We start from the raw sequence: 14,240 nt of genomic DNA on the forward strand, positions 1-14,240 counted from the left end.
TGGGACATGTCCCTCTTCTCCTGTCCCATCAGCCAGTGCTGGCAATAAGCTTGAGCGAGATGCATGTGTTTAGTATTTATTATAACAGCTACTTTTAGTTTAAACCAAACATTGTCTGCTGTGTACCAAGGTCTGGCCACTTAAGGTTAGACCAAAGGTCCCTCAGTCCTCTCTCATGGAGTGGCCAGAAGCAAATGTCTAGGGAAAGAATAGGCAAAAGAGGGTAAATAAATTGTGCCCTCACCCATAAGCCACAACTGGGACATCCACAGCTGGTGCTTTTCTCTATGTGCAAAAATACGTCTTCACTGCAAATCACTAAACCAGATGGATGGGAAAATATTGCTTAAATTAGCAAAATGAGCCCTCAGGTTGTGGAGCTTCCCTTTGTGATATTCTCATGACGTTTCGGGGGATGCGTTTCCCCTAAATTAGCCTTGACAAAGGCAGGGGAAAAAAGTAATTATTTTTTAAATGGGAAAAAATCAAATTCAGAACTCCCCCACCAACAAAAGAAGAAAAGAACTCGACTGTTATTCGGATCAAAGTAATCCTAAATATGCCCTTCTGCAACAAAGCTTCACATCTCTCCTTGCTGCCTGGTTTTGATTGCCTCTGCGTAGAAATGAAAGGAAGTGCAAAGGCTTCGTTTGGATCTCCCAGGCTCCTGTTATATTAGTGCTGCTCTGCTGCCTTCAGTGAGTTTATTCTGAATTTACATCTCTGTGAGCAGCCAGAATCAGGCCCCAGAAGTATAAAATCAGGGGACTGAAATACCCTTTTCATTGCCTGAATGCAGATCTGCTGCCTGGTGGGGTTCATGTGGCTGGGACCGAGATCAGGGATCTGCTGCAAGGTCTTTGCTGTTCACGTCTGCTAGATTTTGCATCCTTTTGGGTGCTTTTCTGCCTAAATTACTGAGTGCTCGGAGCACAAAGTGAAAGAAATATTGAATCTGCAACCAAATGCGTCCCTTCCTCCCTAAAACCTAATTGCACGTTGCAATTGCAGCTCCTTTCCCCTTTGCCTATTTCCATGGCATGCGGTCCAGCCACATCCCAAACCCTCTCCTCCTGCTCCTGCTTCATATTTAATACTAAATAATCAGGTCCTGAGTGCTTCTTTGCAGCTTACAGCTTGCCTGGAGGTCTGTTGCCGTTCACAGAGCATTTTTCAGCAGTTCCCCCCTATTCCTCATAATAAATCTTTTATAAATCCAAGCCTCTCCCTTTACTCTGAGGAGTGCATCAGTCATCTTTTAATGTCAACTGCCTTTCATCCTGCCCTCAGAAGTACATTAATATCTGAAAGTCCTAGCGAAAAAAAAAGAGCTATTTATCAGCAGCTCTCCTTGGTGTGGGATCAGAGGGCCCTGTTAGCACACTGCCAGGTGAAGGCAGCACTGCTGCTGCCTGCTAGCCCCTGCCTGCGTGTGGTGGGGGGAGTTTGGGTGGTCTTATCCAGCGAGATTTTGTCTAAGTTCTAAGCAACTGAATTAAAGGGTAGTTCCTTTCTCCCCCCACGTCTTTATTCATCCTGTCCAGGTGTGTTTTATGAACAAACAGATATGATTTAAACCACGTAATTGATAGATCACTTTGAACATAATGCAGGCTTAAGCAGCAATCAGCCTGATTGTAAGCAGTCGATGTGTGCTTGGACCTGGTGGAGAAAGCATTTGATGGGACTTAGGCTGGAAATGCTCAGGTTTTATTTCACAAATATCTTACATTTGGCTCAAATTAACTGAACTGCGTTGTTCCACTGGTGGAAATCTGGAATAATTCCTTTGCCTTTAGATTTCTGTTGGTGTACTTGACCCCATACAGAGCAGACGGGCTGCACCCTGGCTGAGCTGTCCCCAGCCAAACCCTGGTGCTTGCCCTCACTCTACCACAGCTGAATACAGAGACATGACGGAAGATCACTTTTTGCCTTTGTTATCTGATTTCGCCCATGAACTGCAAGCTGCAACAATTAGCCAATCCCCAAAATATCTTTGGCATTAGAATTGGACAAAAGGAATATAAAGAAGCATTCTGTGCTGCTGACGCATTACTATTCACTACAAATCCCCATGATAAATACCAGAACTGCTTTGAATAATAGATACTTCTGGAAACCTGCCAACTTGCAAAATGAATTGGACTGAGTCGCAGCTATTACTCCATGTCCAGAGGCAGGGGCAGCAATCACTGTTCTCACCACAACTTTGAGCAGACACTTGATCTTTACCCATTTATTTACCTTTGTTAAATCTATGGGTGATTAAACTAACTAGGCTGCTTGAAGGGATAACACAACCCCAAGGATGCATACACTGTTAAATACAGTTTAGAGAGAAGGGAACAGTTCTAACTCCTCGCCTGGAGTTGGAAGAGTGATGTGAAAAGAGCCAAGGTGTGGCCAAAACCTACTGGTGTGCTGTGGCATAGAAGGTGAGGGAAGGACAGGCAGCTAAAGGAGAGGGGCAGAAAGCTCTCGTCTTTTGTTGTTATTCAAACTTTTCTTGTTATTTTCACAAGGTGGTTTTCATTTTATGAAGGGTTCAGGTTGTCACCAAGTGCTTTCATTAAAACGGACATTACACCAGTTATTACCCATTGCTAATGAGACCCCTGGCTGAGTGCGTAGAGGAACAGAAAGCACTTCCCCCATTCCACTCAATTACCCTAACGAATCCCATTTTTACAGTCCAGAGTACCTTCAATTGCTAACAGTTTGGCTCCAAACAAATCCCTGCTCCCTGTTTCCAGGGTGAGATAAATAGAAGTGCTTCAGCCCTGGGGTCCTGATGCTCCTGGGCTGTGAGTGGTGATTCTTGTGCAGTGCTTCATGCTCACATCTCTGAGCATCTGCAAAAGAAAGCTTCAGAGAGCCCGTGCAGCCACATTCCAGGCCCAGGTGGTGGCAGAGAAATAAGGGTAGTGAAAGAGCAGTGATTTGGTTTTATTTATCCGTAAATCCAAAGCACTGTGGTGAACACTGCACACATCAGTCTGTAGATTTACAATCTGATGCTTTGATTTGGAAGGGAAAGCCCCAGCATGGTGGGCGAGGTGTTGGCCTGGCTTCTGCTGATTGTCCATGCGGAAGGCGCTAACACTGCAGTGTCAATTGGATTAGAAATCCTGACCTGGCCTCAGAGACCTATGGATGAGAGGGTGACAAACCTAATCCAGAGGCTGGTGCAGCTGGGATGAGGTTTCCCCTCGGCATCCAATTCTGGATGTCTTCAGCTGACCTGCTGGCTAAAGCTTTTACAATCTGGCCTCCTGACCTTAAATAACCTTAGAGACAATCTAAAGCATAAGTCTGTGCAGCTGAGGATGCGTCGTGGCTTCAAGTAGGAATTAATTTGCAGGAGTCGAATGGCCCGTGTTCATGCAGAAGGTCAGCCTGGCTACAGCGTTCCCTTCTGGCTTTATAATCTCCCATTTAATCTGTTCATGCTGAATGAGAGGCAGATGCTCACCATTGTGTTCCTGGAGCAAAACTCGGGTCCCAGATGATTTCTTCAGCTTTCCAGTGGTGCAGGGACATAGGGGTTGGCCTAGGAAGCAGCAGGAATCCTTCCCTCTGCTCCCTTTATAACCTCTGACATAACTATTCTGTACCCTTGAAAATACCCTAGACAACACCCCCCCCCTACACACACACACAAAAATACCATAAAAGCCCTTAGAAGATTCAGGTAAGCATCTGATGAGTATCTGGAGGGACTGAGGATGACCAGAGCAGGTTATTTTGGAGAGGGTTATCAGTCCTCTGGGCAAGGGTTCTATTTATCATGTTTGTCCTCTTGGCTAACTGTGTGCCAGATGCAGTTACTGTGTGGAGGAAGAAGCAAGACGAAATCCTGTGAGATCACAGGGCCAGCACAGCCCTCACCTGCCTGCAAAAGCTCCTTCCCCTGCCCAGAGGGGTCCTTTTTGGTGGGGAGAACATTGTATTGCAGCTTTGCTGAACACTTGGGAGATCTGTGTTCAGTGAAAAACTGCCCCGAGTCCTTCACTTGGAAGTGTGGGATTTTATTGTTTTAACAGTTCTCTCTGTGTTTTCCTCCTGTTCTGCTGTACATTTTCCTCCTAGAGCAAAAAGGACCGCATGAAGGCGTGGGTACGGGCACGGCTCCCGACCTGCTGCAAAGAGAGAGATTCCTGGTCCATCTACATCTTCCCTCCTCACTCAAGGTAAGGCAGCTGCGCTTAGGTGATGCTGGGCATGGGTGCCCTTTTTACAGTGGTTTGCTCTGCTTCTCTCTACAAAACTCCCAGCCCTTCCCCTACTCCAGCACTAGATGAGGGTCACACAGGATAGGAGTATCCAGGAATGACCCATATTTTCACTTGATGGAGCATGGAGCGTTTGAAGCAAGGGGGAGAGGTGTTGGTTAGGCAGAGGAATCTGAATTTGTCCTGCTGCAACTTACAACACAGCAAAGGATGCTCCTTGGCCTCCTAGACCTTCCTCTAAGCCTGGACTTCCTCCTCCCCTCTCTCTCTCCCTGCAGGCCCCCAGTTCTTGCCTTCCCAAAGCCCAGCCGTGCTGGTGCTGTTTGGGCTCTGTGCTCTCTTACGTGTTCCTCTGGACATGCACCCATGCTCAGTGAGGGTTTCCCATGTTAGAGCTAATGGGCCCGGACAGCATTGGAGTTCATTCACACAAAGATTAGAGTGATTTTCAGAAACGGACTTCAGGAAATGTAATTCGGTATTATAAATCCTGGGTCAGTGTACAGCCATCTGTCACAATAAATAGCTTCTATCCCTTTGTCCCATGTGCTCTCAACCCTCACGGGCTTGCTGGGAGTATTCCTTCCTTTATTAAGCTAAACCTGAGCACTGTGGAACAGGTAGGGGGTCATATCCAAACCTGGCCACATATCCAAATTATGGAACCAGCTGCTCTGATTCAAGTGACCCAAAGCCCCCTATAACATTACCAGGGCTTGAAGTTAACAGCCCAGTTCTGTATCTCAGATCCTTTCCTATTCGTACCCCGATCTGCCTGCAACGTGTGGCTCTGCCAGGGAGGGGATTGGGAGATTGTAGTTCATCTGCTTTGCAAACGGAGCGCTCGACTCCCCTGCCATGCACGGAGGTGCTGTGCTCCTCCCCATCCAGTAGAGCATTAACAGCTGGTCTCTGTGCCCTCTTTTTTGTTTTCTTTTTCCTTTCTCGGCAGATTCCGTCTGATGTGCAATAAAATCATCACACACAAGATGTTTGATCATATCGTCTTGGTGATCATTTTCCTGAACTGCATTACCATCGCTATGGAAAGACCCAAAATCGAGCCTCACAGTGCCGTGAGTTTCTGAGGTTAACGTTTTCCTGTGCTCCTCGTGGAGCCAACACCCATGGCTTGGACCTCACTGCTGTGCACTTGATCTCACTTCCTTTCTCTTTTTAAATGGGAAGTTATCAACACTCCTTGTGTATCCTTTGAATGAGGTACAGCAGCTCTCCTGGTCCCTATCCAGTGCCCTGTCAGAGTATAAGAGCAGATCTTATGGCCTGCAGTAGATGGAATATCCCATTTCTGCAGTACAATCAAGGTTTTAGCACGTAAGCATGACATCTGTCTCTGTTTCCTTCTCTGATAAACCTTCAAACACTTTTCCTCTCTCAACACAATGTTCGTTTCTTCCATCTGTTCTCCACCAGCACGTATGTGTGGTGCAAAAGCAATGGGGGAAGCTGTTCATTTCATATTCTTCTCTCCCCTTTGTGTATCAGCTTTGTTGTGACACAAAGACCTGAATTGATACATGCACTGTGATGCCATTTCCCCAAACAATTTTGTTTAATGGACTACATAAGGATTTCTCAAACCAGACCTTCACAGCATCAACATCCATCAGTCAGAGGGGCAGAATCCTATTGCTCTTTTATTTTAGCATAGATTGTGGCTCAGAGATACCCTGGGTTCTTGCTGATGTATTGCAAAAGACTGCTCATATCACATAGAATCCTGTTTTGTTGATGTAGGCGTGTCAGGCTGTTCATTTTTGTGGATCTTCAGTGTAAGACCTTAAAACTGGAGCCTTGGCTGCTCTGTGCCTATTTTAAGCTCTCCCTAGTAGTCCTCCTTACTGTAATAGTTTGCCCAGTGGTCCTTCCCCTAAATCCTTTTCTTTTGGTTATTGTGCAGTCGTGGTGCACTGAGTCACAGCTGCAAGAACAGAGCAGGACTCCCTGCCAGCTGATCTAGCAGGAACAAATCACCCTGCTGTTCCCTAAATGGGGCAGCCTGAGAATGCCCCTTGAAATCCAAAATGCTTCTTGGAGCCCCTTGCTTTGTCCTCAGAGAGCTACCATTCACCAAGACTGTCTCCGAAAGGAGCTGTAGTTACACAGGGATGAAGGGAATGGTGTGACATGCATGAGTTTGAGATGTTCACAGCAAAGGGATGTATCATAAAACCCCAGTACTTCATATATGAGAGGAGGATGTGGTGTCCCCCTGCATTGGAGGAGTGCAGAGATGACTGGTGTGAGATTGATCAGCATCAGGTTATAATGAAGGGAACCAAACTGGATCATCCAGGGCTGGAGCGGAGCTGGACTGCAGCCTGGGAGCAGCAGAGAGGAGATGGGAGATGCTGAGCTGTGGGGCAGGAGCAGGGGAGACAGGAGGGGTGCTCAGGCCCCGCCTGCACTGAGGGAGCTCTCATCTGGAAACCGAGAGAGTTAGTTTAGCTTGAGTTGTTTGAAATAATTGTACTTTGCTTCCCCGAGCTGTGGATTTTCCAGCTCCTTCAAGCGAGTTCCCTTTCCCTGTCCCAGTTTCAGCTGGCTTATGAGAGCGGGGGATGTTGTTGCTAGCCAACATGCACTCCCCATTGCAGAGTGCACGACATGGGTCGGGGAGATTATCCTTCAAAATAGCCACGAGCTTGCCAGAGAGGAATGTAATATCCTCAGTCTCTTCTCTATGCTATTGCTGTTTTATCTCCAGCTCCACAAGCGGGTCCCTATCCTCTTTCTCCTGCGTGCTGCCTGCCCCTCTACAGCAGTCTTTTGTGTGGCAGTCAGCTAACAGCCAGAGATGTTTCCTATCACAGCTCCCGCAATCACAGTGAAGGTCTAGGACCTAATTAATTATGGACCCTGGATGGAAACAAGCTACTCTGTGGTTCCTGAGTCACTTTCAGTAAATCATGATCTGGCAAGCGAGAGAGTTGCCAAGGTGTTTTGTCTTGTTTAAATTGCATCTCATTTTGAGCGAGATCTGCATCTCCTGCAGGACTGCTCTGTAGGGAACAGCAGAAATAAATCCAAAATCGTTATTAGCAGAACCGGGGCTGGATCAATTGTGTGCATACATGCATACATGCACACATATCATCTTTCCTCCAGCCTCAGCCTTCTGCTGTCCATTTCTTAGTACAGGCTATCAGAGATTGTTTAGGGATTAGGGAAAAGTGTAATTTATTTAATGATCATCATTAAAAAGAAAGGTTTCTGCTAACTACAGATAGGGAACCAGTCCATGGTCTCATCTGTAATCACTAGCTGCTATTGCAGATTGGTGGCAGTGAGGACTGCATGGTCTGGTGGATAGCACAGGAGACTGGGAGATGAGACTGTTGGGCTTCAGGCCAGGTATAGCCTGTGGCTTTGAACAAGAGAATCAACCTTTTGGGGGCAGGTCTCAGCTGGCATAAGCCCCCAGAGCTTTGCTGGCTTCAGTGGAGCTGTGACAAGTGATGCCAGCTGAGCCTCAGCATCCCATGGGTCCTGCTTGCCTTGCAGCACAGCCACTTGAATGTTGACTCAATTTCTAGGAGAACTGGGAGCTCAGTGATATTTGCACTGTGCGGTGACGTCCGCAGGTGAGGGGCAGGTAGAGATGTGTCAAGCATATTCCAGGGGGATGAGTCCTCCCTGTTTATGCTGGAGGGGGGTGTGGATTTGGGGGTAGATGGGGGGATTTGGGAGCAAAAGGGGATGGATTTTGGGGCAGGCGCTGGTGGGTGCCCCTGTCCATGGTGCTGACACAGCCTCGGGCACTGGCTGTGCTGAATCCTCGTGCCTGGAATTGTCTAAATGTTTTCTAAGGATTCTCTAAGGAGTCCCCCGTTTGTGAGCAAACAGTCCAAAACTTGTTTCAGCACAGAAGCTGGAAAACAGTTAGCAACCACCCAAATATGCACAGGGAGATGTACAGCTGCAGAGAGCAGGCTATAAGATATTGTCTCTCATTTTCTTTTCCTCAGGAACGGATTTTCCTAACACTCTCCAATTACATCTTTACAGTTATCTTCCTGACTGAGATGACAGTTAAGGTAAATGAAGGTGGAGGATAAGTGTGCCTGTATTATAGCAGTGATATTTTATTACTGTGGACTCACAAAACCCGTAGGTCTACCAGCTACCAGTGAGGTGTATACTTTCCTCTTCTGCATTGTATTCAAATACCCACCACATGCCTTATTCTGAGCACGTTTTACATCAGAACAATTTCAGTGAAGTTGCTCTTGATTTACACCATTATACAAGCAATGGGATGCTTCAATTCAGCAATCCTTTCCTATTCAGCAAAGCTCTTGAGTACATGCTTAACTTCAGCCATGCATGTAAGACCCATTGTCTTCAACAACCAATTGTCCTCAACAACCTAAGCAGCTATGTGCTTTCCTGAGGAGGGTGAGACTTAAAATTAAGCACGTTGAAACACTTTGCTGGATTTGAGGCAGGAGGCTCAGAAACCCATTGCTGTAAATCTCTCTTGTGTAATTCATAATCATCTCGCAGAACAATTGCTCTTTCTTTGGAAAGTTTCTCTAGTTTCTTTATTTGCAAAGCTCATAAATGATTGCTTGGGTCAGCCACTCTGAACCTTTGCTCCAGCACTCTGCAGGAATAAATTATGATCAAACTTTTTATGCCAAAGCTAAACAGGAACAGTTTTGTGCAGCTACATTTAGCTGCATTAAAAATACATCAGCTGTAAGGGACAATCTGGGATGTTTCTGCAGAGGTATTTTTATAATTCACACAAGTATAACACTTTGTTGATTTGTTTAATTAGGCTTCTATATTGGGAAGCAAATGGACTCACAAACTTGCATCTGTAAATACTGCATTCTCAGCAGGTTGCTAACAGGAAGAAACATATTAGATGCAGTAGTCATAATTTCTTGCAACTTGGTGTCCTGGCAGGTGGTGGCACTAGGCTTGTGTTTTGGGGAGAAAGCCTACTTGAAAAGCAGCTGGAACGTGCTGGATGGGGTGCTGGTTCTCATCTCCGTTATCGACATCCTGGTCTCGATGGTGTCAGACAGCGGCACGAAAATCCTAGGAATGCTGCGCGTTTTGAGGCTGCTGAGGACGCTGCGGCCCTTAAGGTAAGCAGAGAAAGAACTAAATGAGCATAGAGTGTGTGTGCCAAAGGAGAACCGTGCCTCTCCTGCAAGCAGCATCATCTGTGCAAGGGAAGGGGGTGATGAGACATGGGCAGGGTGTCTGTCACCACTGCTGTGCCCAGCCTCCTGCTGTTCTGCAGACAATGAGCATCCTCAGGTCCTGCGGTGCCGCGAGGAGCTACGGGTGCTCACCGTGTTTTGGGACGAGCCCCTAGTGCAGCAGTAAACCGATCAATGCCTCTTTTTGCTCATTAAAACACACATCCCCTGCTATTTCTGTTCTCATTTGCTCTGTGTAAAGTGCAGCTTAACAGCTTCTTCTCCCCCTTTCCTTCAGGCAGTCAATGGCTTTCGTAACAAAGAAGGAAATTAGTAGCAGGTGGCAGATCATTTTTAAGGAAGCAGAGACTCAACTGTTGCTCAACCTAGAATGCAAAGAAGCTTTTTTTCTTCCTCTCAGTTCCCCACTAATTTTACAGAGACATTTACTTTGAAAATTGCCCAGACAAGATGAAAGCAATAGTCCTGCTAGCTTGATTCCCCAGCTCTGACAGCAGGCGGTATCCCATGCCCCAGGAGAAGGCACCCCTCTGACAAGAACCTGCCCAAGTACCAGCTTCTTCCAGACAGGCATATGTTTTGTCCTGTACCCCAAGGCATGAAGGTTTCTCTCCATGCTAAATGCAGTCCCTCTTTAATACCATTGTTGCCGCTCTTGTTATGCAGCAGCTAATAAACCTTCCTGCTCAAAGCATCTTTGTGCGCCTGTCATATCTTACTGCTGCTTCCTTCATCAAAGGTTTGCTTTGAGTCAGGATTTTCTATTTCAGGACAGAAAAATAGGACCCTGCTTCTGACAGAAAATGTTGTTTTACTACCCCTGTGTGAATAAGAAGTCTAAATAACAATGACCGTGCCTATACATATATCCTTCAAATATCTCAACAGCTATGAAAGACATTCTCTTAAATTGCTCTATGTGTATGTTGTTTCTGGTGAGTTTTTGGACGTGAGCTGCTTTTAATCTTTTTTATCTGGACAGACAGTGCCACTGGTGCGGTGCAGCTCCACGACCATATGACTGGACTGTCTTATGTGACTCCGATTCAGACTTTTTTCCACTTCATGTGTCCCCTGACATCTCCATGTGAACTCTGGTTTCTTGGAGTAGTTCCTGCCAGTTGCTGCTTTGATAGACCTGCTCAGTTGTTCTGTTCTGGCTGATTTTTGACCTGGTTTAAGAATATGTACAGTATAATGTGTAGAGCTCTGGGTAAGAGATGGATTGATTTCCCATCTCTGAACTGGGGAGTCCAAGTTTCTCTTTTGAGGTGGTGTGTTTAAATCGGATCTAGAGGAAGAGGCTGGAGTTGTGCTGAACCCTACCAGAGTCACCTGGATTGGGTTGTGCTGAGCCCTGCTAGAGTTACCTGTCTGACCTACTAAAAACCCTGCATGCTTCTTTGTAGATCTATAGGTCTGCCTGGCCAGGACTAGAGCCTTTCTCTGTAGTCACCTATACACGAGTGCTCTGCAGTTAGGGGAGTAACTGCAGGCTGGAGGAAGACCTGCCATCTGGAACAGGATTAAGCTCTTCCATTGCTATTCCACTCCTGTTGGCATTTGATATGTTTTCTCAAGAGAGTGTGTGAATGTTTTCAGCCAACATGCTGCTTTCTACTACAAAGGAAACGTAAAAAGGCAGCAACAAGCCCATTCCCTAAATATGTTCACAATCAGTTCTATTCCCCTGTAATTAGATTTGTAGGAAATGAAAAAGCAGCCATCAAACTGGGGGCTTTTCAGTAAGTCATAAATCTCCACATGTGGAAACCCATCTGCCTCTGCGATGCACATCTGGGCTGCCCTGCGCTGCCCTCTCTGCCTTTGCTGCCGGCTGTGCTGCGCGGCTCAGGGATCACATCATCACTGCCTGGGATGTTCAGCTGGATCAACGTGAGGTGACAGCTGGGACAGGTGACTTGAGGTCTTTGCACACCGTGCACATCCAGTCCCTGTGTCCACGTGAAGCTCCTCATGGAGACCAAGCCAATGTTCTTCTTTCCAGGAAGGTATAAGGCAGAGACCAAAGCGAATGCTCTGTCTCCATAACAGGGGAGCTAACCCGATTCCTTCTGTCCTCCCTTTCTGTGAGCGCTTGGGGACAGGGTTGCAGGGAGCACACCCTCAGTTAGAAGCCAAGCCATGGCTGTGTGTGTCACACTCAAGAGTAGGGACAGCCCTCACTGTATCTGTGTTGGCTTTCTTGGTTGATGGTGTGAAGGAGTTCTTCTTGCAAAAGACCTCCCTCATTCTGCCTCTTATTTTCTCCTGTGAAAACAATCCCGCTGCTTTATGCAGCACACAAACCCACAAGTACTTGTGCCTTTTACCCAGACATTAAAATATACTGGCCTGTGTGCCAGTCATGGGCTTTTGATTGCATGATTGATTATCAGCCTCCAAATTGAAACCATGAGCATTCCAGCCGAGCTTTATGACTAGAATTCCAAAAATACATTCATAAAGGAGTGACATTTAAAGATATTTCCATGACCCTCTGATGTTTCAGCCAGTAGAGGGATTGCTTATACAATAACATTCCTTCCTAATGCGTTCAACCTGCTGTTGTTGGGATCAAGTGTTGTAGCTGAAGATACAAGAGGAATCAAAATGGAAAATGTATTCAGATTTAATGTGAATGGACTTCAGTGTTGTTTTACTCTCTACAGAGCCTGGGCTTTAACTTCCAAAGAAGTTAAATTATTCACTTTTTATAGCATCACAGTATGAAATAGTCATTTCAGAGACTCTCTTCTATCTATCATATCATCTTTGCTATTTGTTTAAATCTGTGGGGGAAGGTCTTCATTAATGTTGATCTGCTACTTCATCTAAGTGCTGCTGCTACTTCTGAGCGCTCTGATCAGGCTAGCGGGCTTAACATCAGTAAATGTGATCCAGCTGCGATGAGGCTGGCAATGGGTTTGGAGTGTCTCACACCAGGGGTTTAATAGCCTTGGGAATGCTGAGACCAGCAGATCCAGGAGAAACTTGAGGGATTAATGTTTCTTCACACTGAAAAGGAAAAAAAAGGCAAAATGGTCTCATTTCAGTTTCCCCATTTGTCACATGCCAAACGCAGACTGGAATTGTCCTGAACAGTGGGTCTATGGCTCTGGAACACCCTGAGGGCTCCAAATCAGCTGCATCCTTCAGGGATAAATAGCAGGAGTGGTGGGTCAGATAATACAGAGTTTAAAAGCCTGCTATCAGCAGGACTTGGGCAACATTGATGAGGTGTGGGGGTGCTGCATGTTGACATGTTGAGGGTGATACTAACAATCTGGAAATGCTCAGGATTTCATTGGCACCTCTTAAGAGAGTTAACAGACTCTCAGGAGAGCAGCAGGAGTCCGCACAGACTTGCCTTGACGTTGGATCAAGCCCTTAGTCTGAGGAGCTCCAAGGTTTTCATTAGTAAGAACTATTACTTTTCCAACTCTTTTCAAAGTCGTCTCTCCCTGTAGGGCTGGAAACAGCTCTGGCGTGGAGCTAAACTGGTGGCAGCTTTTACCCTCATGCGTTCTCGTTTGAGGAATTCCCTGGTTGATCAAAACACTGAAAGCAGCCAAATGCTGCAGTTTCTCATCCTTTTTTTTTCTCAACACACATGGCTTTGTGAAGTCAGACAAGTAACCTCCTATTTTCTTTCTCTGCTGGATACCGAATAGTATCTCACAAGGGAAATCACTTTATTATTTCTAGAATAGACTTTCTTAATAAGTGTTGGAGAAGATTATTAGCTTTATACTCTGGAGACTGATTTTTTTTCCTGTTCCTCAAAATTTAAGGATGCTCCAGTAGCTTCGACCACAGGTCTTCAACTGAGAAGACCTGACTTTGTTTCCATCTTGTGTGACAGTGGACAGAACATACTGAGGATCCCTAAAGGCACCAAAGTACCTGATTTCCATTTAAATCATTGGAATGGAGTTGTTGCGTACCTCTGAGAATATGACCTGCTGTCTTCCCATGCCTCAGTTTCTCAGTTTGGCAGTTGTAGCATTTCACCCAGGATGGTGTGAGGCTGAGGGATGGCAACGTCTTTAGACTATCTGAGGATTTAGAAAAGATATTCAGCTTCAGACTGTCCATCTCAATGCGTGCACTTAGATGGAGTGGGAAGAGCCCTTGCTTAGCCAGTTAGGCTGGATTAACCACATTGAGTAGGGCACATCAACCTATTGTCCAGTTGCCCCTGCTAGGTGTTTTCAGCTCAACTCTCAGCCTCTCAATGAACAACAGCAGCAGCAGCATCACTGCCCCAAGCGAGGACCTCAGCCTGGGGTAATGCACATGGGCAGTTTTGGCATCTCACACCAACCTTCTCCATGCTTCCATGGCTGCATGGGGTCCACACTATCCCCTGGAGCCATCTCAGTCTTGAGCAGCCCTCTGCTCCCTAAGCCATCTCACCCCCCAGCTCATCCCCTAAAATATCCCAGATCTGAGCACTGGGAAACCTGAGGTGTCTGAAATGGGGAGCCACAGCAGCTACCTGGAAGAGACATCAGGCATTAGGAACAGCAGCATCTGCATTTTGTGCTTCACTGCTAAGGGAGTGGATAAAAATACCACCATCTGTTTATTTTTTAAATGATAATTGATGAGTTACCCTTGACATTTCGAGTAAATATTTAACCAGAAAATAGGGAAATAATAATTTTTAGCTTTTCAGGATTCTGTTTAAAGCCAACTGGTTTTCAAAGCCCTGGTGCTGTACACTGAACACTGCAGTTCGCTAAAGCAGCTGGCTCTGGGGCAGGGGAGGATTGGTGCAGGCTTGGCTGTGGTCCCAGCTAAG

General features: G+C 46.2%; 1 protein-coding gene across 15 annotated transcripts in view; it reads left to right on the forward strand.

The window, feature by feature from the left end:
* Window positions 1-14,240, forward strand: part of CACNA1G (calcium voltage-gated channel subunit alpha1 G) — a 138,612-nt gene that overhangs the window by 87,147 nt on the left and 37,225 nt on the right. For all 15 annotated transcript variants that reach the window (XM_057418393.1, XM_057418397.1, XM_057418394.1 and 12 more), the window contains 4 exons: window positions 4,093-4,193; window positions 5,188-5,311; window positions 8,225-8,293; window positions 9,171-9,355. In XM_057418393.1, coding sequence (XP_057274376.1) covers window positions 4,093-4,193; window positions 5,188-5,311; window positions 8,225-8,293; window positions 9,171-9,355 — 479 coding nt within the window. The remainder of the gene's footprint in view (window positions 1-4,092; window positions 4,194-5,187; window positions 5,312-8,224; window positions 8,294-9,170; window positions 9,356-14,240) is intronic.

This window comes from Pezoporus wallicus, unplaced genomic scaffold, assembly GCF_028554395.1.
Source record: "Pezoporus wallicus isolate ANWC-B61680 ecotype Strahan unplaced genomic scaffold, APGP_CSIRO_Pwel_v1 contig_3710, whole genome shotgun sequence".
NCBI lineage: Eukaryota > Metazoa > Chordata > Aves > Psittaciformes > Psittacidae > Pezoporus > Pezoporus wallicus.